Raw genomic sequence first — 24,217 nt, 5'->3', positions numbered from 1 at the left:
TGCATGGCCTTGCAGCTTCAAAGCCTGGTTTCTTCTTGCCCGACCTGCCATAGATGTGTGTGAATGTTGCAATGGGCCAGCTTGATTAGTATTGGATGGCCTTGCAGCTTCAAAGCCTGGCTTCTTCTTGCCCGGCCTGCCATAGATGTGTGTGAATGTTGCAATGGCCTTGCAGCTTCAAAACCTGGCTTCTTCCTGCCTGGCCTACTACAGATGTGGGCGAAACGTCAGAAGGAAACGCTTCTGCTGCATGGCCATACAGCCCGGAAAACTCACATCGACCCAAGGCTGAAGATCTTGTAAAACTGCAAATCCTTGGATGACCTACCATTCTAAGCCATAGCAGTTAAAATTGCGTTAAACTGCATTAATTCTCGGTTTCTAAACTTCAGTTCCCCCTTCTGAGCGACTTTTGCTGGAGAAGCTCACCTTCCTGCCTCGAGCTCGGCTATGAAACCCAGGCAGGCGAGAAACGGAAGTTGTGAGCGGGGGGGGGGGGGGGGGAGGGGGCGGGGAGAAAGAAGAGAAGCCTGGCCGAGGGCCCGCCCGCGCCACTTCTCCTCAGCCGCACGCTTCCCGAACAGCGAGCGCGTCACTGCATGCTTCGGTTTGACGCGCCCGCCCGCCCCCTCCTCCTTCCCTCCCCCTTTCTCCGCGGCTCCTCCCTCTCGCGCTCTCTCTGTCTCTCCGCCGGGAGGGTCGGAAGAGGCGGCCATTTTGGGCTCGTGTGAGTGAGTGAGTGAGTGAGTGTGGGGGGGAGGGAGGCAGGCCGAAGCTGGGAGTGACTGACTGGCTCCTTTGCGGAAGTGGGTGGCTTCGCTCCCCCCGCCCCCTCCTCCTCCGGTCCTCTGAGTGGAAGGAAGGAGGCGAGCCAGTCCCGCGGGCGCCTCGGCCGCACCTTCTTTTCCCTCCGCGCCACCGTCGCCGCTCGACCCGGGAAGGAGGATGGCAGGGCGGCTCCCGGCCTGCGTGGTGGACTGTGGCACCGGGTGAGCCCAGGGGCAGAGGCAGGCAGGGATGAATGGGAGCGAGGGAGGCAGGCAGGCAGGCAGGGATGAATGGGCCGGAGGAGGCCAGCCCCTGGTGGCTGCTGACAGGTCGATCTCCTCTCCCCGGGGTGGGAAAGGCAAGGCTGCCATTGCGCTTCCCTTTGGGGACGGCCCCGCTCTGGGTATATTATATGCACACACACACACATACCCCATACACCTACGTATAATGTATGCATGTATATAGATGTGTTTGTGCATATTGTATGGTGTATGTATGTATATAGATGTGTGTGCATTGTATGGTGTATGTATATATACATATGTGTATATAATGTATGTATGCATATGTGTGACATTGTATGGTGTATGTATCTTTATGTGTATGTACATAACACATATATAATGTATGTATATAAATATGTGTGTATTGTATGGTGCATGTATATATACATATTTGTGTATATAATATATAATGTATGCCTGCATATAGATATATATGTGTATTGAATGGTGTATGTATATATACCTATGTGTAAATGTGTGTGTGTGTGTGGGGGGGGCAGCTGCCTGCTTCAATCCAACCCCTCTTCAAATCAAATAAAAGGTCCTTTTTAAGCATATCTAAACCTCAGTTCATTGACATCCTACTTTCCCGCCCCTTCTCCATTGCACACCCTTCAAGTTGTGTGTGTGTGTGTGGGGGGGGGGGGGGGTATTGGTTGTATATATGTGTGTGGGTGTGTACCTTTTCCTGAGGTATAGCTAAACCTCCCCTTTGGCTCGCCACACCTCATTGACATCCCTCTTTCCGCCCCCCCCCCCCCCCCAATTGCAAACTCTTCAAGTTGTGTATGTGGGTCCAACAACCTGCTTGCTTTACTCACCCCTGAAAATAAACTACAGGGTTCTTTTCCGTCCCTCAGATGATTCAAAACCTCCTCTCACCTCATTGACATCCCTCTTTTCCTCCCCCCCATTGCAAACCAAGTTGTGAGGTGTGTGTGTATGTGTGTGTGTGTGTATGTATATACACACATGTATAAGAACAGAACAGATAAGAACAGGCTGAGCAAACCGTCAAAAACGACAGCCAGGAGACAGGTCCTCTTTCTCCACCAGCAAAATCCCTATATATATGGGAATTTGCTGGTGGAGAAAGAGGACCTGTCTCCCTGGTTGTCGTTTTGACGGTTTGCTCAGCCTGTTCTTGTCTTGAAGGCATCCACCTTCAGGAAAGGTGGCTTTGTAGGAGGAGAAGGGAGTCACGCCCTAAAACAGCAGGGCTCCTTCCAGGTTTAAATATGTGGGATTGGCTTTTGCTCATTCCTCAGAGGCGGTGGCCTCTCTCACGCACTTCTTTATTTCTTTCCTTTCTGGAAGTGGGTTTGCATTGTCTCCCCATTATAAAGTCACTGAGGGTGCCAAAGCTACTGTTTGTGGATATTGTTCATTTAAAGACTAACTGGACGTTTTCCATGAAGAGGATGTCCTCTGGAAACTGGGTGTTTGCACGCCAATATTATAATTGCATACTTTAATTTTTCTACTCATTTCAGTGCCCTAGACATTTCACCCTTCAGTTCTTTGAGGAAGCAGAGCTTCCCCATTTCTTTCATAATGAAAACGTGCACTTTCATGCAGCTTAGCCACAGAATCAAGCTTGGGCTGTTTTAATATTTTATGCTTTCCAAATCAAAGCCGGCTAACGAATAATTTTGAAAGTATTTCACTCTTTTGTCTGTAACCTGAAGATAGATCTTGTGGAGTGGTAGCTTTATTAAGCAATGTCATGTTTTTTCCATATGTGTCATTTCTTCAGCATTACTTCTCTGTGTGTGGGTGAAAAAAAAAGTGCACCCGCTCTAGTGAGCAAGCGCAAACCAACTTCCTTAGTTTTGTCAAAGGCTCTTCCTCCTTTCAGGCTTCTATACCTTATAAGGCAGTTTTCAGTGTCAAACCTGAACTAAATCCTTTTTAGAAACCGCTTTTCTTATTTTACAGTTGATAGTTGCAAGAAAAAAAATAGCAATACTCAATATTTAATATCTGCTTATAGGATAGAGCTTTCTGAAATAGTTTATTTTTGCTGTTCTTTCCAGCAGACAGTGAACCAAAGCAGTTGGAGATACAACTGTAGGAAGCAAGGACTTCCTGAAATGAGTGTCTTGTATCTTTCTTTTTGGTGCTTTAAGAAACTGGGCGTGAGGGAAGTTCTTTTTATAATGGCCTTTGCTTCATGCCAATGCAGATGACTTTGAAAAAACTCAGCAGTATTTTGATATGTAGATAATATTTGCAGCATCTAACAATGAAATGATAACTTAACAGAGCTGCTTTTTCAGCCCATATAATCGGTTTATCAGAATCTTAATTCCATTTTTCCTATTAATTTACATGGGTAGAAGGAGTTTACAGTTTATTGTTGTATCACTCGATAAATGTTGAGCTTGCTTTTCAATCTGAAAAAAGCATGTGTAGGTGAGAAAAAGAGAAGGAAAAAATCACATGATAATTTCAATAACTAAAAGACAGCTAGTCATTGACTATTTAAAATTAAAGCTATAATGAAAATCTTAAAATATAAATTCTTTTGATTTTCTACTCTTATACATTTCCGGAACCTGTGGTGGTATGGTGAACTTATGATGATTCAGTATCACACTATACTTAACGTGCAAGTCATGTTTTCTCATTTGAAAACTTTTTTAAATGAAGCTTTGACTATGCCATCTATATGAGGCTTCTTTACATCTCTGAGGACTTGGTGTGAATTATAAACTTAAAGTGATCTGTGGGTCAAAGAGGTAGAGATAATCATAAGTTAGCAGGGGATTTAATTCCAGATTCTGTAAAGGGACTTGTCAGTGCACACGTAACTGCTTCTTTGACCATTGAAAGGCAGGATTTTTTAATACAGTAGAGTCTCACTTATCCAACACTCCATTATCCAACGTTCTGGATTATCCAACGCATTTTTGTAGTCAATGTTTTCAATACATCACGACATTTTGGTGCTAAATACAGTAATTACTACATAGCATTACTGCGTATTGAACTACTTTTTCTGTCAAATTTGTTGTCTAACATGATGTTTTGGTGCTTAATTTGTAAAATCATAACCTAATTTGATGTTTAATAGGCTTTTTCTTAATGCCTCCTTATTATCCAACATATTTGCTTATCCAACATTCTGCTGGCCCGTTTATGTTGGATAAGTGAGACTCTACTGTATTAGGTATAATTGCACAGGCAATTTTTAATTGTTCTTTCAAATGACAAACGATTTCTATGAAAATTGAAAGATGGGAGTCCCAATCCTATTACCCTGGAATTGCATGCTCAGTACTGAAGCAGCTCCTTTTGTGTTTAGCATATAGAGGAGACACATAGAGAATAGGGGGACCCATTTTAAGTGCCCTCTATCCTACATGAGAGTTGGATACCAACTGGAAATGATTTTCCAGTAACATCCAGTAACCTTTTTGTTTTGCTTGTTTTGGGCTGGGTTTTGGAAAAGGGGGAGCTGAAACTGTTATTAACACTTAACATTGAACCCCATGAATACTTTTTTGGGGGTGCTGGAAGTGTCCATGGGCACATGCTGTCTAGATGCTTGCCTAATTACATGAGTCCTGCACCTGTTTTAGAATATTGATTTGTTTTCTTCAGGTTCTTATGTATAGATTCAATTTCCAATGATGTATTCTACTCCTCTGACTTGAATTGTTCTCATGCCATTCTACCCTGCATCTGTCTCTGTCTCTTCTGTTGATGGAGATTGGCTGTAATGTAAAGATGGGCATTATAGTTCTTAGAGTACAAGGATTGGAAACTACTGTGTATTTTTTTCTCATTCACATAGTCCACAAATGTTGTGTTTACCTGTAAAGATTTATTTTCTGATTATGTCAATTCCTGTTATAGATTACTTATGAGGTACTCATCATGCAACAATGTGCTTATACTAAGAGCTGCAGTAAATATTTAAAAGTGAAAATAAGAAATGCAGATCTCCACTTAGACATGGAGCATCAGTCAGTGCCTGGTTCATGTCTCTGAGATTCTTCTGAATGTTCCTTTCCCTGCTTCAAAACTGGAGTATTAAGTTGTACTGCTTAATTAAACGTTAATTGGGTTTTGAAAGCTAAGTGTTTATGGAGGTTGTTGCAGAATTGAGATCTTAAAAATGCAGCATAGTGAAAACTTAGAATTCTGCAAGATTTATTTATAGGGTTGAATATGAATCTGAATGGTTCATTTCAGACATGGACCAAATTTTGATTTGTGCTCATTGTGGTTTGATCTTTCAAATGCATTGGTTTTTACCATCTGAAATTAAGGTTGGTTTATTTGAACACCATGCCAAACTATAGTACAAAACTTGATTTCTAATTCTGGCATAGTGTAAAATATGGCTTGTCAGTTCAGTCATGATGTCACAGTAAAGTTAAATGTAATGTTTGATGTATGGCATTGTAACTTGGATGAGATTAGATGACCTTTTTTTAAAAAAAAGGTACCCCCCCCAGATTGTGATTTTTTTAGAATGAAATTTTTTTCATTGTTACCTTGCATTAAACTTGTTTCATGGTTGGTGGTACAACATGCATAAATTGTGAACCTGATGATACATACATATACACATGCATGTGTGTAAGGTAATATTCTATTCATATTATATTCTATTACCTTGCACATCGGGATTCTGACCTTAGGCAGCGTCACATTTAGGCCATTGATTCTAAGCATGCACTTTTTGTAATTACAGTTTATTTTTAAAATGTTTGCATTTCTATAAATATGAAATATTCTTTAATCATAAACTGTTGTGAGGACATGTGTTAGTTACTGCATATTGGAGCCTATGATATTATTTTGCAGATAACTTTTGAAGTCCATTTATTTAATTGATACTCAGCCTTTCTTCTAACTTGGGTTCTTTGTTGGAACAAATTAAAGCAAGGTAGAATTAAAAAATTAGATAATACACAGATTAAGCAAATGTTGCAGCCCCATGTAGAGTGCTATACTGTAGTGGCCCAAGTGGAAGATACTCAAGTGATGGGTGCACTGTAGCCATATTTAACATATTTAGGATACATTATTAGGATACATTAGCCCTAACAGTGCAGATGCATTCATAGCTATTATGAAAACTTGAGCATTCAGATTCAGGGCTGAAGTCGAGATTACACCTAAGCAACAAACTTGTAATTTCGGTGGGAATACAATCCCATTTAGCACAGATTGAATCCTTATTCCCTGGTTTAACTTTTGACCAACTTTTGCCTTATCAGGATTAGGTTTCAGTTTCCTCACTTATGTCCAGTCCATTGCTGAGAATAGAAACTGTCCTAGTAATGAAACAACTTCCTTGAAATTACTTGTAAACAAGATATAGAATCTTGGGCATGACGTTTTCTTTTGTAGGAAATTTGCTTAATTTTACATATATAAAAACTTTGTACTAATTATGATAAAATAGTATGGCCCTGTACTCATGCACACATTTTTCTAATCATAATGTTACTCACATACATGGAACTCAAAACATGTTTTATTACATAGAACAGAAGAAGGTTGCTCTCAGGCTGTGGAAGTACATTTAAAGGGAAGCTATGCTACCTCTCCATGTTGTCTTTTGATGGCAGGCTAAGCCCTATTTATTTCAGCAAGTTTTCAGCAGCTGACTGCTGAGAAAGTCTTTTAGTGGGAGGTGCTGAACTTACTCATTTTAAAAATAGTTTTATACTAATTTGACTCTTAATTTGCCTAATTACCATTTAATATCATAACTTACTTTGTTTTTATTTGTACCTTTTTTAGTTGTCTCGCGATGTGTTCTGAGTCCCAGTTAAGGGAGAGATATGCCAGCATACACATTAAATATAGTAAAGAAATGTTTAGCAAAGGGTTTGGATATTGATTTATAGAGTCCTAAAATAACTGCTTTTTCATCTGCGCAAAAACAGGTTTATCAGTGTGATGAGCAAATTTCACATAGAATTTGTAGCTTTTTGTTAGAAACATCATGGCTGAACTGACTTCTTGGGAAATTCCTAAGTGAAAATCCTGGAAGAATAATCTTGATGTTATCCATTTTTCAGTTATTTAATCCCACAAAAAAGGATTAAATACTCATCTTGAGAATGTGATAAAATATAATCTAATTAATCTTCATCTGAATATGAAGGTTTACATATTTTTAAAGATGGAAGCTTTTAAGTTCAAGTAGGGGTGCTGTGGTTTTATATGAATAGGTTTTAAATTTGTTTTAAAGGTTTATTTTTAAAATATTGTTAATGCTTAATTATATTTTAATGTTTGTATATTTTTAGGTTTTTAATTATATTGTATTGGTTTTACTGTGAGCCCTAACTGGGCTGACATTTGGAGAGATGGATCCAGGAGCCACTCCCAAGCTGCGAACATAGTCTTTCATGCGGCATGTAATCCCATCCAGAACTGGTCGACATACCTTCATCACCAGATTGAACCCTTGATGGCAAGCAACTCTTTTGTGTTTGGATTCAGTTTCAGTTTGTTTTTCTACAAAGACATTCATTCAGGGGAGAAATGCTATTCTTAGCTGAAGCTGTTTTTGAAGGCATGAAAAAATATATTTGGGTATCATCAGCATACTGATAATAGCCCGCCCCATGCTTATGGATGATCTCTCCCAGCGGCTTCATGTGAATATTGAAAAGCATTGGAGATAGAATGGCACCTTGTGGGATGCCACATAACCGCTCCTTTTTTGAGAAGCAGCTATTCCCAAACACCACCATCTGGAACTTTTCTGAAAGGTATGACCGGAACCAATGCAGCACAGTGCCTCCTATTCCCAGCCCCTCCAGGCGTTCCAGAATGATAACATGGTCAATGGTATCAAAAGTTGCTGAGAGTCTAGAAACACCAACAGGGACACACCCACCCTTCAGTTTTAAGATGGAGATCATCCACTAAGGATGTGGTTCTCAACCTGTAGGTTCCCAAGTGTTTTGGCCTACAACTCCCAGAAATCTCAACCAGCATACCAGCTGTTAGGATTTCTGGGAGTAGAAGGCCAAAACATCTGGGGATCCACAGGTTGAGAACCACTGCACTAAGGTGACCGTAACAGTCTGCTACTCAGTTGACACTGAATGTAGCCCCAAATACTATACCTTCATTGTCAGTTACATAAGAAATTCCTTATTTTTTTTGTTTTCTTATATTCAGAACTCCATGCTGGTAAGCTGGTAAACAAATGTCTTTCTTTGGCATGCATTTGGTTAGCTTTTATTCCACTTCTTCAGATACACTGATTGACCTCCAAAGAAGTGGGTTGAAATTCACAACAGCTCATACTAAGATGTTAGTTAATGTTGATAGATTCTTTTCCCCTAGCTTCCGTTTTATGCTGCAACAGATCAGCAGTGCTATTTCTTCATATACTTTTGTTTATCTTCAGTTAATAAGTTGAATACTAAGTGAAAGAAAATGATACTTCATTTGTGCCTTCAAGGTGAACATGCAGTATTCCAAGTCATTTTGCATTCTTGAGAATTTTTATTATCGGTTTTAAATACGGTATGTGTGACTGAGCTGAAATTTGTGCAAGTGCTGAATATTGTTCTGCTCTGTAGTAAAACTTGCCTCAGTACTGCATTCTTTTTTCCTTACACATTTATTGTTAGTGCCTAATTATTCTAGTCTTTGCAAAAGATTTCTTAATGGTAGTACTTTGGATAGCATAGCTTGATGGAAGCACTTGAACCAATCCTTTATCATTGTATTTTGTAATGATTATCTGATTTTTGTGTAAAAATCGTGCCTTGTTTTTAACTTTGCTTGAAAGCAATAGTACATAGTTAACTTCACAATTTTTGATAACTTAAATTTCTGCAATAAAATAATTTACTATTTAGCAGCCTGTAATAAATACTGCATGTTCCTTTTCACATAGTATGGAAGTAAATTGGGTTGATCTAGAATTGGTTATGTCTAGAGTAGAATTGTAGATGTTGGTGCGACCTGAGTTAGTCATGGCTAACATAATTCATGCTGGCTTCACCAAGTTTACTCTATAAGTAAATCTGGTTTTAACCCTTATACTTTACTTCTTTTTATAAGAAGCAGGAAATAATCATGTTTCCATATAGAGGTTAAAAATTCAAATCACTTTATTGATCGAAATGACTCAACTTTCAGACTCTGCTAGAAAATGTTCAAAACGCAATTCTGTATCTGATATAACATTAATACCTCTGTGGTTCTTGAAATTCAGATTGCATCCCTCTAAGTACTATTCATTGTCCTATATGCTGTTTCTCCCTAAAGATAAATATGATATGCATTTTCAGGCTTAAAGTAATAGATTGAATCATATCCTTTTGCTCACTAACTTCCCTCCACATGTGGGTAGCTAAACATCATGGATAGAAGTCTTAAAAGATTTTGACTGGGAATACAGTAGCTGCATAGATTATACAGTTTATAATTTGTTCAATATTTTCATTTTGTATAAAATGTTGTAAATTGGATGATATGTTCATTTATATAATTCATGTTACAACAACAGCTAGAAATAAAAATTTCCCCAGTGGGTAATGAGCTGAATATGTGTCTGGAATCTGCCTTCCACGTTATGTCACATCCCCACCAAAAGATAAAATAAATAAAACTCATTTTACTTTCTTTCTCTTACATGTTATGCAGAAATGGGGTTAAAATTGTCTTTAAGAAGATAACTGTGTTCATCTGTGCAGTTTATTAAATTTGTGCTTGTAGTCTTTTGGAAAAAAATAGCGTTTGTAGGTAGTGACAGCAGCAAAAAATAATAGTCATGTCATTAAAAGAGGTCTGAAGTCCCATTAATAGTGTCATAATGGCAGAAATGTAGGGGGTTGCCAGTATAGTGAAATGACAAATTGTGTAATCTTAAGGAGAAGGGAGAAAGTAATTCAGAAATATATTCATAACTCTCTACAGAATTCAGAAATGGCAAAGAAAGAGTAACAAGTCCTATCTTGATTAATATATTGCAAGGATATGTGTAAACAGAGTTGGTCACAAATCAAACAGTACAGCATATAATGCAGGGGATGAAGAAAATTAAAATGGAGAAGTATAAAGAAGTGGAAAGAACATTTATATTAAAATGGTACAGGACCCCAGCCCAATTATCATACATGACAAAGGGATTAAGCCCAATGTATTGGCATTGCGGTAAAGATAAGGGATGGTATTCCTATACGTGGTAGGAATGCCCAAAAGTAATTCCCTCCTGGAAAAAAATAAAGAAAATGATTGAGAAAATATTTAAAGTACCATTACAGATAGATTTTGATATGCTATTAATGGAAGTAATGGGTGACACCAGAATCAAAGCAAAAGAACAATAATGGTTCAAAAGTATGATTTGGGCAGGACAAGCAGTAATTGCATGGGGCTGGAAAGACAAAAAAGAATGGACTATGGAAAATTGGAATAGCTATCTATATGATCAGGTCCAGTTTCAAATTATAACAAACATAATGGGGGATGATCTCAAGAAGATAAATGAAATAAAGAACAAATGTATATAAAATGGGTTAAAAAAGCCTACATAATTATCTAACAGAAATTAAGAAAATTGTGTGCATGGTAAAAGATAATAGTATAGAATAAATATGTGGTCGGAGGGAAGGAGAAGGGGTAGGCAACACAAATGGCTTTAATATTTTAAAAATTAGTTAAATTTTTAAAAATAATTTTTAAAGGATGTACATAACAAGACTTGCGTCAACAGCCTGTTGAACGAAAGTGGAAAGTATCATACAATACGGTATATGTACAACTGTTAAGGCAATAATGTTTAACACATTGATATTTGGTAGAACTGTACGAAATAAAATATAATGGGGGGGGGGGGAAGATCTAAACAAAAATAATAATAAAGTAAGAGTTGGTAACCTACTAACGGGGCATGTTAATTTAAAATTACAGAGCCATTCTATGACTCCTTTTGAAATACCTTTTTCCAGACTGATTTTGAAATTAACTTTGTAGTTAGTACTTTAGGTGCATAAGGTGTCTTTCAATGCACAAATAGCATGAGTAGAACTCTTTTCTGTGTCCATCATTTTAGAATCTAAATACACATTTATTTAAAGCTTACATAAAAGATTCATTCAGTGTGAGAAGCAGAACTGAAAATCAGTCTTTGTAGGCTGCACAAATTCTGCATTGGTAGAGAAAAATGTTTAGACCAAAGCATATTAATTGGGGAAATTGTCCCTCTTTTAGTTCATAATTCCTTCTGTTGTGTTAACATTGAATAGGCCATTGGTCATCTTAAACTGTGTTATTGTTCAGCTTGTCTTTCTGATCTCCCACTTTGTAAATAGCACTAGGCTTATAGCAAAAAATAAAATATTCAATAACTTGAATAATACTTTCATTGTGCATGGATGTGTGCATTAACTTAGTGCTGCAAACATTTTACTCATAGGAAATTTGTACCTTTATTCTAAATAAAAGAATATATTGGTTTAGGTCAGGGCTTCTTAAACTTTTCCACTCTCCTTCAGTCTCTGCCTAAGACATTTTTGTGTGACCCTGAGTATACAGGCATATAAAACATGTATAAAGATAAAACACTGAATACTCAACATTTAATTGTTTTCAAATAATTATGAACAAAGCCAAAACATAGCCAATTAGCAATGTGCTATTCATTGTGAGTGTGTTGTTATTACACCTGACCCTTCACATTTGCAAGAGATAGGACTTGCAGGATCTCATGAAAGTGGTAAAACTGTGATTATCATAAGTGTGCCCCAAAACGTGCATAACTATAGACTCCTTTCCCTCCAGCAGACCTGGCCTATAGCTCATGTTCCTGCCTTGGCACCAAGACACCTCAGCCAGATTTTCAAAACAGCACACATATGCCACCTAGGACATAGATGCTGGTTTTATTAGGTGATGATGGCAGATTGAGCTTTTGCACCTTTTCCCGTTTCTGCCAATACTCATTATGTTATCATAGAGTGCGGCTTTAACTGAGGTATTGTGCTCTCACAGTGTGGAAGAGTGCGTTGGGTGTGTTGCCAAAACTGGAATCATTGAGGAAGAGGAATGAGAAGATGATCTGTTACCAGCTGCTGCTAAAATCAGCTTCAGGGTCCTAGGCACTTTGAAAATCTGGCAGTAGCATTGTGATGCCAAGATGGGAGTTGTGGGCTGGGGCTTTTGATAGGACAGGAGACAGAGAGAAGGGGGAGAGCAGAGAGAAGGTATTCAGTCATAGATGCTGCCTTCTGCTCTTAAAATTGGGTTCAGTGTCCTGTGGAGGCATAGTGGCTTTGAAAATCTGGCTGAGACATCATGATGCCAAGGTGGGAAAAGAGGACGCAGGACAGAGAGATACAGACAAAGGGATGAGGAAGTTGAACTGGTTAAGCAGAAAATACAAACTGGAATAATCAGATCCTCAAATAGTAAACTTGTGAGTCTGGAGTGGAGGGCTGATGATTTATACGTCTTGCCTAGCTTTTCTTTTTTTAAAAAAAAAAGAAAATGGCAGTGGCATGCCCATTTTATCTTCATGATGACAAACTGGGCTGAAATAATTAGGCTATGAGTGTAGTCACTGGTTAAAGCAAGCTCTCTAAAGTTTCCCAGTGTGGATCTAACACTGAGCCTATGATACTGACTGTGGCACGCGTTTGTATTCTGAAAAAGTGATGTATTAGGGCACTGCTAACCCTTCATGCCAAATGAGATTTCCAAATCGTGCTATTTTTCTTAATTGCAACTTTTAAAATTATTATATCCTGATTTAGGCAACACCTGCCATTTACACCCAGTAGCATTTTCAGTAGACATGGAGTGACTTTGTATACTGGGAAAAATATAAAATGTGATTGAGATGTGAACAGTCCTCCTGTTGATTCTTTGCTATTGATTCTTTCCTTGCCGCATCATCCAGGTTATCCTTATAACCCTTAATGACATTTTTTTTTTATTTTTGCAGAGGAGTGCATAGTTTGCCATTCTGTTTACATTGAACTGTGTATATTTATAGGTAGACCAGTTGTGGATTTCACTGTATAAAATCAGTGTTTGTTTCCTATTATATACCCCATCTCCCCACACACATTGTTCCTCTTGTAAGAGTCAATTGTTCACAAGTCAATAATTTTTAAAAACTAAATTTGAATAAAAAATTCCTTTTCAAATATTTATTTAAAATAATTCTAAAAATAGACCAGGGATCATCAAGAAGATTAGCGATACAACTTTCAATTGTCTTCCCTGACTGCTTCACTTGAACCTTGTAGATTTAAGGCCATGACTTTCTTGTTTGAGTCTATCCATCTGTAATGTGGTCTTCCTTCTTCCCTACTGCATTCTTGTTGTTGTGTGGTCTCAAGTCATTTCAGACTTATAATAATTCTATTAGTGGGGTTTCTTTGTTCAGATGGGGGTTGCCTTCTGAAAGACTGTCTGTCCTATGTTCACTCAGTGGATTTTTATTGGCTAAGCATGGAGTTTGAACCTGGTTGGAATTATTTACAGCCAAACTCTAGAAACTAGTTCTTTTCAAAAAGACCATCACAAATATTTTTTCTATAATAGATATATTCTGGATTTCTAAAAAACACAACATCTTAAAGAGAGCATGGGCTCTTTGCTGATTTCACCCTTAAGTCATAATCCTACCACCATATCCCTAAAAATGGGGAAATGCAATTTAGATGGAAATTTAAGGAAGATTTATTTCTGAAGATGAAAATAGTACAACACTGTAAACTTATATATTGGCATACCCTGAGTTGTGAACAAGATCACTTCTGTAGGTTTGTTCTTAAGTTGAATTTGTATATAAGTCAGAACAATTATATTTTGCAAGTGTAACTCCAGACAAAAAATGTTTTTAGTTTTGGATAGTACAGGGAAGAGTTGACACTCCTGTAATATTTGTTTTGCTGTCTGTGTCCCTGAAGGTTTCATCTTTCTTTCTGTCCCTGTGAGAATTGGATTTTGAAAAAAAAAATGGGTTGTTGTGGAAACAAGGATTGGATTCAGTGGAAACATCCTTTTCCCATGATAACTCTTACAGAAGCGAATTTCCCTTCAGAGGGGTAATTTCCTCTCACTTCCTGTTGTCTCCAGAACAGGAAGTGGGATTATATTTTCTAATGAGACTAGATAAGAGAAAATATTTTTCTACTTTATATGCATCCAGGACAGATTTTGTCTTACCATATTATTTATTTTTTCCTGTTCATGTAAACATTTTCAAAGACTGCAAAAGGCTGGATTTTGGGCTGCATCAACAGGAATATAGTGTCTAGATCAAGGGAAGTCATGGTGCTTTTGTATTCGGCTTTGGCTAGACCTCACCTGTGTTCAATTTTGGGCACCACAGTTCAAAAGAGATATTGACAAGGTGGAAGGTGTCCAGAGGAAGGCGACTAAAATGATCAAAGGTCTGAAGACCATGCCCTATGAGGAGCATCTTAAAGAACTGGGTATGCTTAGCCTACAGAAGAGAAGGTTGAGAGGAGACATGATATTCATGTATAAATATGTGAAAAGTATCATAATGAAGAGGGAACAGACTTTTTTTCCTGCTGCCCTTGAAACTAGGACCAGGAGCAATGGGTTCAAATTACAGGAAAGGAGATTCCACCTGAACATTAGGAATACAGCTGACCATAGGAGCTGTTCAGCAGTGGAACTCTCTGCCTCGGAGTGTGGTTGAAACTCTTCCTTGGATATTTTTAAACAGGCTGCATGGCCATCTGTCAGGGATACTTTTATTGTGTTTTTCCTGCATGGCAGGGGGTTGAACTAGATGGTCCATGTGGTCTCTTCCAACTATGTTATTTTGTGGTTCTGCATGCTGCTGGCTGGTGCTCCCAGGCCACCACTCCCTCCACTAGTAACTAGAAATCCGGATGCAAATGTCTAGCAAACACATACCATAGAATCACCTGGAGAACCTAGAAAAGAGATATTTTAATGGATACTGGTAGTGAAACTGGTGGTACTGGTCTAATGAATACAGGATTTGGACTGTACTTAACAGTGTCACAGTTTCATGAGGGAAGTCTGATACTTTTAGATATAAAATGAGTATCACATCATAAATTACTGGCTGGCATCATATGATATACAGTAGAGTCTCACTTATCTAACATTCGCTTATCCAACGTTCTGGATTATCCAACGCAGTCTGCCTCCCGGCCGGATCCATATCTGTTTCTCTAGGCAGCAAGGATTGAACTTTTTACAGATTTAATTTTCAACAATGTTGTTACTGTAAGTTCATTTTATGCAATTCTATCTTTATTTGTAGTCAGTTTGTTAGTAGCCAATGTTTTTGTAGTCAGTGTTTTCAATACATTGCGCTGTTTTAGTGCTAAATTTGTTAATACAGTAATGTAACGTTACCGTGTATTGAACTGCTTTTTCTGTTGATTTGTTGTAAAACATGACGTTTTGGTGCCTAATTTGTAAAATCATAACATAACATATTTATGCTATTTAATAGGCTTTTCCTTAATCCCTCCTTATTATCCAACTTTTCCCCTTATCCCGTTTGTGTTGGATAAATGGGACTCTACTGTACCTGTGTTGGATTCCCATGCTGCTTCAGAAATGGTAAACCCCCTTCCCTCTCAACCCCCTCTTGATAGAATATATTATATAACTATGTTAACAATACTTAAACAAAATGGAAGACAACCTAATTAAGTTTTATTCTGTAGGTGATATATGTGTGTATACATGTGCACAGACAGCATGTACATATTCACCCTCCTTTTCTCTTTTAGCCTTGCCTCTTTCTCAAGTGTAGCTTGAGTGCTTTTCTGGATGAATAGACAATGTGGGGAGATTGAGTAGATTTGGAAAAAATGTAAAGATGTAAAAAATGTAATGTGCTCCTACATTCCTGACTGTGTATTTATGCTATTTTTAACTATGTACTTCAACTTTAAATCATTACTAAGAAAGATTTTAGTTAACCATTATTTTAAAGTGATTTTATAGGTCATATCTTGGAATTACAGGTTCTTTAGGTGTCTAGGTTTTACCAAACTTTGATAGTTTATATGTCACATTTTCACATATAAATGAAAGCCTGAGCCCAGTTGCTAGTGGCCACTAGAGGAGAACCACAGTGCATGAAATTACTGTAAAACATTCTGGAATAAGTAACATATTGCTAATGCCAAAATTCAATAAAGCATATTGTTTGTTACTCTAAACTTAATTGAAACTAGGGAGTGTCTTTTTCTGCTTCATGAATGAATTGCATTTTGCTTGTGTGACTTGTTCTAGGAGTATTGCATCACAAAATATGGTTTGCCCAAATAGGTATTGAGTAAAAATCAGTAACAAGAGTGATTAATGCACTTTTGGATTTTTAAAGAAGTTTAAAATATTTTATTGTATCAACCTTTAGGAGGCTTACGGATATTTTTCCTTGCCTGTATCCTTGTCTTTTGATTTTTATTATGACTCAGTGATCTCCTTCTTATTGTTGTAATTGTGAGACAGCTATTTTTAAAGAGAAGTTTTAGCTCTTTGAACAGGAATATAGTAGTAGAGTTGAAACTCAGGCTGTGTACTGAATGGCCTGAGTGTCTGCCAATACTTTTATTTGTGTTCATGACTCATTCTTCATTTTTGCTAAAGTAGCTGAATATTTTTAGAAATGCTGAACTGTACAATTTGAGCTTAGACTTTACTGGAAGTATATCTTAGCATTTTCCTTCTAAACTTCAGGATTTATTTGTATGGAGTGGATCACTTCCTACATCGTTATTAAACAGTTTTTAACATCTTGAATGGTTTTCTGTGTCATGTTTTCTTGATCTTATTTTTATAGTGCTGGTCTGTTCTCTTACATTTCATTCTTTATTGAACATAATCCTCCTATATGAAAGCCTGATCCTGTATTTATTTCTTCAGATATAAACCCTGTTTAGTTGATTGGCACCTGTATCACTAGAAATGTGCACTGTGATTGAATTATGGATTTTCAGTATTGAAAAATATGTACAATCAGCCAATGCCTTTATTTCTATTCCGCCATTCTAGTAATTCCTATAGATAGTACTTCTATGAATTCATGTGGCATTGAAAGGTTATATTTTTTCTATTTGGAATGTATTACTTTGAAAACTAAGTACTGTATGCTGAATCAAGCAGAATTTTTCTGTTCCTAATTTGATGCTTCTAAGTCTAGAAACACAAATTGTTTGGAATACTGTATATTTTAAAACTACTGCAAATGTTAGTGGTTTTAGTTAGACATTAATGCAAGATTTTTCAGTAGATTAAATGATGAAAAATGTTTCATAGATGTTGAAAGAAATAAAGGAGTCATAAATTGTAATTTGAGAATAGCTGAACCTTTTTGTATGTCTGATGTTCCTGATCATTATGGGAAAAGAGTATCCATAAGTCTGTTTTAAAAAGGTTTGCCTACCATCTCTTAGATTATCTTCCTAGAGGTCTCTGAGCAAAAGAGAGCATTTGATAGACTGAAAAATAAACTAATAATTCTTGTCACTGTCTCTTTGTTGTCCCAGGAGTCCTTACTACCTATTTTCTGCACTACCTAACATTTATTTCATCCTATATATGGTGTACTTGCCAAAACCAAAGCCCCCCAATTTCAGGCAGTTTATGTGAATTCTTATCAGTTCAGAATCTGAATTTGGTAAATGTTAGTGTGGCTTAGAAAAGACTATGTAGAAACTTTCTTAGAAGAGTAAGACAGTTCCCAAACAAATAGACATGTTGCATCTTGCTGGCGACTAGGTCCACATTCTAGAGTATGTATAGGCAATTGTGGAGGTGAGAATCCTATGGAACACTCCCAATGTGACCAGAAGTGAGATGAAGTCACTCCCAGTCCTGGAAGTCTTCTGAAATGTCATCAGTTTCCCAGGTTTTTTTGTTTGTGTGTTGTTTTTTGCTTTGGAAGAGATAATGCAAAACCAGGGGCATCAAACTGCTAGTTTTATGTGATGGCTTGGCCCCCAACTTTATTTAAATACTTTGTCCTTCTTCTGTTCTACAAGTACTATACACATAGGGTTAAGTCTGTACAGTCCGTATGTATAAATCTAATTTGTGTAATTTTTAACTCTCATCTAAACTAATCCATTTACAACAAAGGTATTGTAAAGATAGGACAGCCAACTGAGCTTTACTTTTCCTTGCCTCGTGATGAGACTCATTTATGTACTTGACAACATATATTTGCAGAGGCATTATGTTCTCTCTTTAATTTATTCCTCCTTCTCCACATATGTGTAGGTGATTTGTAGGTAGAGGTAATAATATTAAAGCATTATAAGACAAAATTATATAAAGTTAGAACTTAATGTTAACATAAAATAATTATATTAATGTACAAGTTTAGAATAATAATGTGCCATTGATCTTATAACCCTTGGTACAAACCACATGTTTTGGTATGGTGACATGGAGTAAATATTAGGTCCCTGTATTCTCCTTCAAAAAATATCTGGACTGCCTTTATTCCATATCTGTAGGAACTTTGCAATATATCTTAGAAATATGAAATAGATAAAAAATGTGTTCTTGGAAAAGCAGCCTTCTCCAATGTGAGTACCACTTTGAATACTTCCCGAATGCTATAGGGAATGATTGATTGAAACTTGGTTGCAATTCAGCCAAGTGTAATGTGTAGTGTGTCAGTTTGCCATATACTTTATGGGAAACTGATTTATACTTTCCTTGGTGCTTGACATTTAATTATGGGTGTGACCAATTTCACGAGAAAGGTAGTCAAGGAGTAGCAGTTTGAGCATTTTATAAAATTTGTAAAATATTAATGGAAGCTTACTGTCTATTTTATAAAGTCCACAATCGTGTGTATTCTTGTCACCTTTTGATGGCCCCATAGATTTTGTAGCTTTCTTGTAGACAAAGAGTGCTCATAAGTGGTTTGCCATGATTTTCTTCTGAAATATAGCATTTATTTATTTATTTATTTGCTGTATTTATACCCTGCCCCCTCTCACCAACGAGGGGGACTCAGAGTGGCTTACACGCAAATATAGCATCGCAGCACTCTGTATTTCTTGGTGGTCCATCCTCTAAATACCTACCAGGCCACATCATACCTAGCTTCCAATAACAGTTGGGATGTGCTTTAGGCTGATAATTTTCCCCACAGAGTTCTTGATTTTTGAAAATTGTTGATTTGAAGCTAAAGGCATAGTTGTATGTTTACAGATTTCAGTTTATTGGCACCAGCTTGTTCATGGCTTTCGATACATTCCTTTGTCTTTAATCAAACTGAAGTGAAATCATCATTTAAATACAGACAGTCCCTGAGTTATGAACAAGATAAGTTCTGTAGGTTTGTTCTTAAGTTGAATTTGTATGTAAGTTGGAACATGCATTTTAACATCTAACCCCAGGCAATTTCTTTTAGTTTTGGATAGCCCAGGAAAGGGTTAACATCCCTGCAACATTTGTTGTATTGTCTGTGCCCCTGTTCAGATGGTTTCATGTCACCATCTGTCCTTGTGACAATTGGATTTTTAAAAATTTGGGCTGTCATGGAAACAAAGATTGGTGGTTAAGCTTCAGTGGAGACACCTTTTCCCCATGATAAGTCTTACAGGAGTGAATTTCTCTTCCTAGGGGCAAATTTCTTCTCACTTGCTCTTGTAATATGGATAAGAAATTAGATTAAATTTTTCTAATGAGGCTAGAGACATCAATAAAAATCTCACAGTGGGTCTAACCCCACACTATACTAACAATGACTTATATATATATATAATGTGCATGGAGTTCTGCTTTAATTGCAACTAGTGCAGATGTTTGTCTTAGCATATTATTTCCTTTTATCTGTGCATGTAAAAATTTTCAGATACTGCGAAAGGCTGGTACACGCTGCTGGCTGGTGCATCCGCTTCCGGACTTACCTACTGTCACCATCCCCCACATTTGTAACTAGGAATTGAACCTAAGTTGGATGTTTGTAACTTAGGGACTACAGTGTACAGTTAGGTTCCAGGACCACCCGCAATAAGTGAAAATCCGCAAAGTAGGGATACTATATTTATTTTAAATTTTATACATTATTTTAGTAGTTATACACTATTTTAAGTGTTTATCAACCAATCGTGTGTTGATAAATCGCCTCCTTTTCCTCCCGTTGTCACTTGGGCTCATTTTCTCTCCCCCTCAGCTTCTCCTTCCTCCCTTTCTTAGGCTGTAAATTGTAATTTTTTATGATTTATAATAGTCTTTTAGAGTTTATTGAAAAACTGCGAAACAGTAAATCTGCGAAAAGTGAACTGCAAAGTAGTGAGGGAACACTGTACCTGTATACAGATATCCCTGTCCTGCTTGTCCCTAATTGACCTAAATTTGAGAGTTTATTTCCCTACTCAGTCAGTAGGGGCTGCTTTCTATTATTGTCTTGAGTCATGAAGAGGCAGATGTTTGTTGATTTTAATTGATTTGTTTTTTTCTGAAGTGATTCATTGGCTTCATTTAACTGTTCTCTTTGATTTCAGATAAAGAATTGCTTTACTAGTTAGAACTGATGTGTTTGATGTTGCTTATATCAGGGCTTCTGAAACCTTTTTCACCCGTGACCCCTTTTCACTTGAGAAAATTTTATGTGACCCCCAGGTATATCAGTATATATAATAGGTGTGCATGGCATTGCTGGAGACCATAAATGCCTATAGATGCTCATCTAACTCTGCATGCACTGGGGAATGGGATTCATTCAGCCTTTTCAAGGATAGCTGGTGACAGTTAACCTGTTTTTATGTCTGTGCTGTTAATAAAACACTGTATAGTGCTTAATTGAGAAATGTTTTTTAAAAATTATTTTAGACCATACTTAATAAATGGTGATGGTCAGCAAATAGTGAAGCTTGTACCTACAAAATCTTTGTTCAGATTGCACATCTACCATTATGTAGTAGATGATACGTTTATGAGTTTATGAGTTATCCTTCACATCTACACTCCCTCCCTCCAATAATTTCATCTAAAATGTTGATTGGATGAGTGAGGGCTTCCCTACATTTAATGGAGCACAACTATTTGGACAAGGGGGTTTAATTTTGAATGTTTGTGCATTTTATGAAGAAAAATGTAAGGAATGTCCTGCAGCACTATCAAGGTGCCACAAATTGCACACTAAAGCTTAAGTCAGTGATAAGGAAAGATTATATCCTATTGTTCATGATAGGATGATGTGGTGAGTTGCATATGAAGAAAGCAACCTGATAACCTCCCCGAGGGGGACATAACCTGCTGCCATTGTAGTGCAACAGTGCTCTGCTTCACCCTTCTTAGAGAAGGGTTGAAAAATATGAGGGGGGGGGGGTATGTGAAATCTAAACATCTTCTAGCTTCGATCCATTAACAAAATCAGTCACATGTTATTACAAAACGTCAAATCTCCTTTCCTCTAGAGATCATTTTGTTTACACTGTATCTTTGAGAAACACTTGTATATTTTTTCCATTAGCAGAAACAGCACATTAATTCAGTTTTGCTTTCTTTCTTGCTAAGATGAGGTCCATTTCTTTCTCCTGAATTGTTGCAGTGCCATTGTTTTAAAACTCAGTGGAAACATGTACACTGGTGCAGTAGTCCCACAAAAAGGTCTTAGGGAAAAGGTTAATGGTATCTAACAGTACCGAAGTCTTTTTGAAAGCTCTCTGGCTCTGTCCTAGTTTCTTGTGAGTATGATTCAAATGACAAAGGACTAAACCAAGTACTGTACAAAAATCTAAACAGTCCCTTTACAGCTCTTTCTAGACCAAAATACAGGTTTCAGGAACAAGATGAAGTATTCAGACTGAAAGTACATTTTATTGATTTCCAGATGGTGTAAGCAAATTGGATTCTGAAAAATACAATGCAGGAAGGCATGTTAAAATCTCTTTCAAAGCTTCTGCATTTAATTAGCAAATATGGCAATTTTTAGAGGAAAGAACAATCAATGATGCAGCAATTACAAAAGAGAAAAGGTGAGAAATGAAGGATAGAACAGACATTTGATACAGAGAAATCTAAGAAATGAATGGATGAATATTTATATACTCAATAAAATTATTTCTAAACATTACTTTGCTGTAATTATGACCATATAATAGTTGTAAATCATTAGAGTAAGGCCCGGTGGCGAAGTGCGTTAAAGCACTGAGCTGGAGACCGAAAGGTCCCAGGTTCAAACCCCGGGAGCGGCGTGAGCGGCCGCTGTTAGCTCCATGTCCTGCCAACCTAGCAGTTCGAAAACATGCCAATGTGAGTAGATCAATAGGTACCGCTCCGACAGGAAGGTAACGGTGCTCCATGCAGTCATGCTGGCCACATGACCTTGGAGGTGTCTACGGACAACGCCGGCTCTTCGGCTTAGAAATGGAGATGAGCACCAACCCCCAGAGTCAGACATGACTGGACTTAACGTCAGGAGAAACCTTTACCTTTTAATAACTTATGACCTTTTTAAGCTCTTAACATATCTCCTGCATGTACAATGTTGTTTTCAATTGTTACCTAGAAAAATTGCACTACACCATTTGGTGTAGCTCTGTATTGAAAGATAAAAGTTTTGCTTTATCAATAAACTACCCTATGAAAAATCTGAAACTGATTTGTTATTTCTATGGTAAAAACCTTAAGTAAGAGTTATCAGTGATTCTGATGAGGTTTAAAATATTGTATTGATTTGTTCAGTTAGGATGCAAACTGATTTATTATGCTGTCACTAATTAATTAATTAAACAGTTTTTTTTAAAAGGAAACTTGAGATTTGTAGAGGAGGATAAGTTTGGTTTACATGGATATCCCCTAGTGGCACATTTTGTTATTGACTCCCTCAAAATTATACATTAGTTGAATTCCTTACTTCACCCTGGCGTTCTCCAAAATTATACAATTTGATAGCAGGGGATGTTGGCACTTGTGGTACAGTCTCTCAGATAGAAGACCTTCCTAAATCATTTGGTCTAAAAATTTTCAATTACCATTTGTGTTTGTCTCTCTCATTTTTTTAAATGTCATCCATCTGTAACAAGTTGTATAGAGTTTACTCATCTTTCAAATACAACTGTTCCACTGCAAAACTGAAATGCAGCAATCAGTGGCCACAGAGAAATCAAGGGTATAGCATTCTAAACAGAACATCTTTTGAGTGTCAGACTAGATACCAAACACACTGTTCAGTTAACTCCCTTAATGTTAACTAAAAATCAAGAAATACGCTCTACAAAAATCATTGCATGACATGCATATAGGGTCTGGGCACCCCAAATTCAGTTCCTGTCACCCCAGTGTCTAACAATCCCAGTGCTTTTCAGCCATCTTATTCTTCTTCATACACCTCTCCCCCTACAACTATCAATATAAAAGCTAATGAATATTCATTGCATCTTAGAGCTATCGATTGCTATTAACCTGCAGATTTGCTTCTTAAATTTTGCTTTGAGGAGGAAGGGTTCAGCTTGTCGTTTCCAAGTTCTGATACCCACAATATTAAACAGATAAATTACTGAATTAAATATAAAGTGATGTCCAGGCTCTGGACATTGATGAAACACAGTGGGCCTTCTATATTCACATAGGTCGGTTCTGGGACCCTCCACAGATATAAAAAGACAGACATTCACATTCTCTTCTTATTAAATTATAATTATGTGAAAGTGCATGCTTGAATGTGTCTAGATTATATCATCCTCATTAATTAATATGGGGTGCAATAGCCACAGTCAATAGAAATTGTGGATCTGTATCTCACACACCTGGAGGACCCATTGCATATGAACAGGAGCAGGAGCCGGAGCCCTCAGTGGCGCAGTAGGTTAAACCCTTGTGCTTGCAGGACTGATGACTTAAAGGTTGGGTTACTGACCTGAAGGTTGCTGGTTCAAATCCAACCAGGGGAGAGCGAAGATGAGCTCCCTCTGTCAGCTCCTGTTCCATGTGGGGACACGAGAACCCTCCCACAAGGATGGTAAAAACATCAAAAACATCTGGTGTCCCCTGGGCAACATCCTTTCAGATGGCCAATTTTCTCACACAAGAAGCGACTTACAGTTTCTCAAGTCACTCCTGACACAGACACAAAAAATCAACAGGAGCGAATATTTTTGTTTATTCTTGTGACATTGGTCTATACATACTGTCTTTTGATTGATTACAGATACTGTAATTTAATACATGGTTTT

At 37.4% G+C, this 24,217-nt stretch overlaps 1 protein-coding gene across 1 annotated transcript in view; it reads left to right on the top strand.

Annotated features, from left to right (window-relative positions):
- Nucleotides 1-695: 695 nt before the first annotated feature.
- Nucleotides 696-24,217, top strand: part of actr3 (actin related protein 3) — a 46,730-nt gene continuing 23,208 nt past the window's right edge. The window contains exon 1 of the mRNA XM_008109634.3: nucleotides 696-989. Coding sequence (XP_008107841.1) covers nucleotides 946-989 — 44 coding nt within the window. The 5' untranslated portion in view covers nucleotides 696-945. The remainder of the gene's footprint in view (nucleotides 990-24,217) is intronic.

The sequence above is a fragment of the Anolis carolinensis genome, chromosome 1 (assembly GCF_035594765.1).
Source record: "Anolis carolinensis isolate JA03-04 chromosome 1, rAnoCar3.1.pri, whole genome shotgun sequence".
In the NCBI taxonomy this organism is placed as follows: domain Eukaryota; kingdom Metazoa; phylum Chordata; class Lepidosauria; order Squamata; family Dactyloidae; genus Anolis; species Anolis carolinensis.
This window is presented reverse-complemented; position numbering and strand designations above follow the sequence as displayed.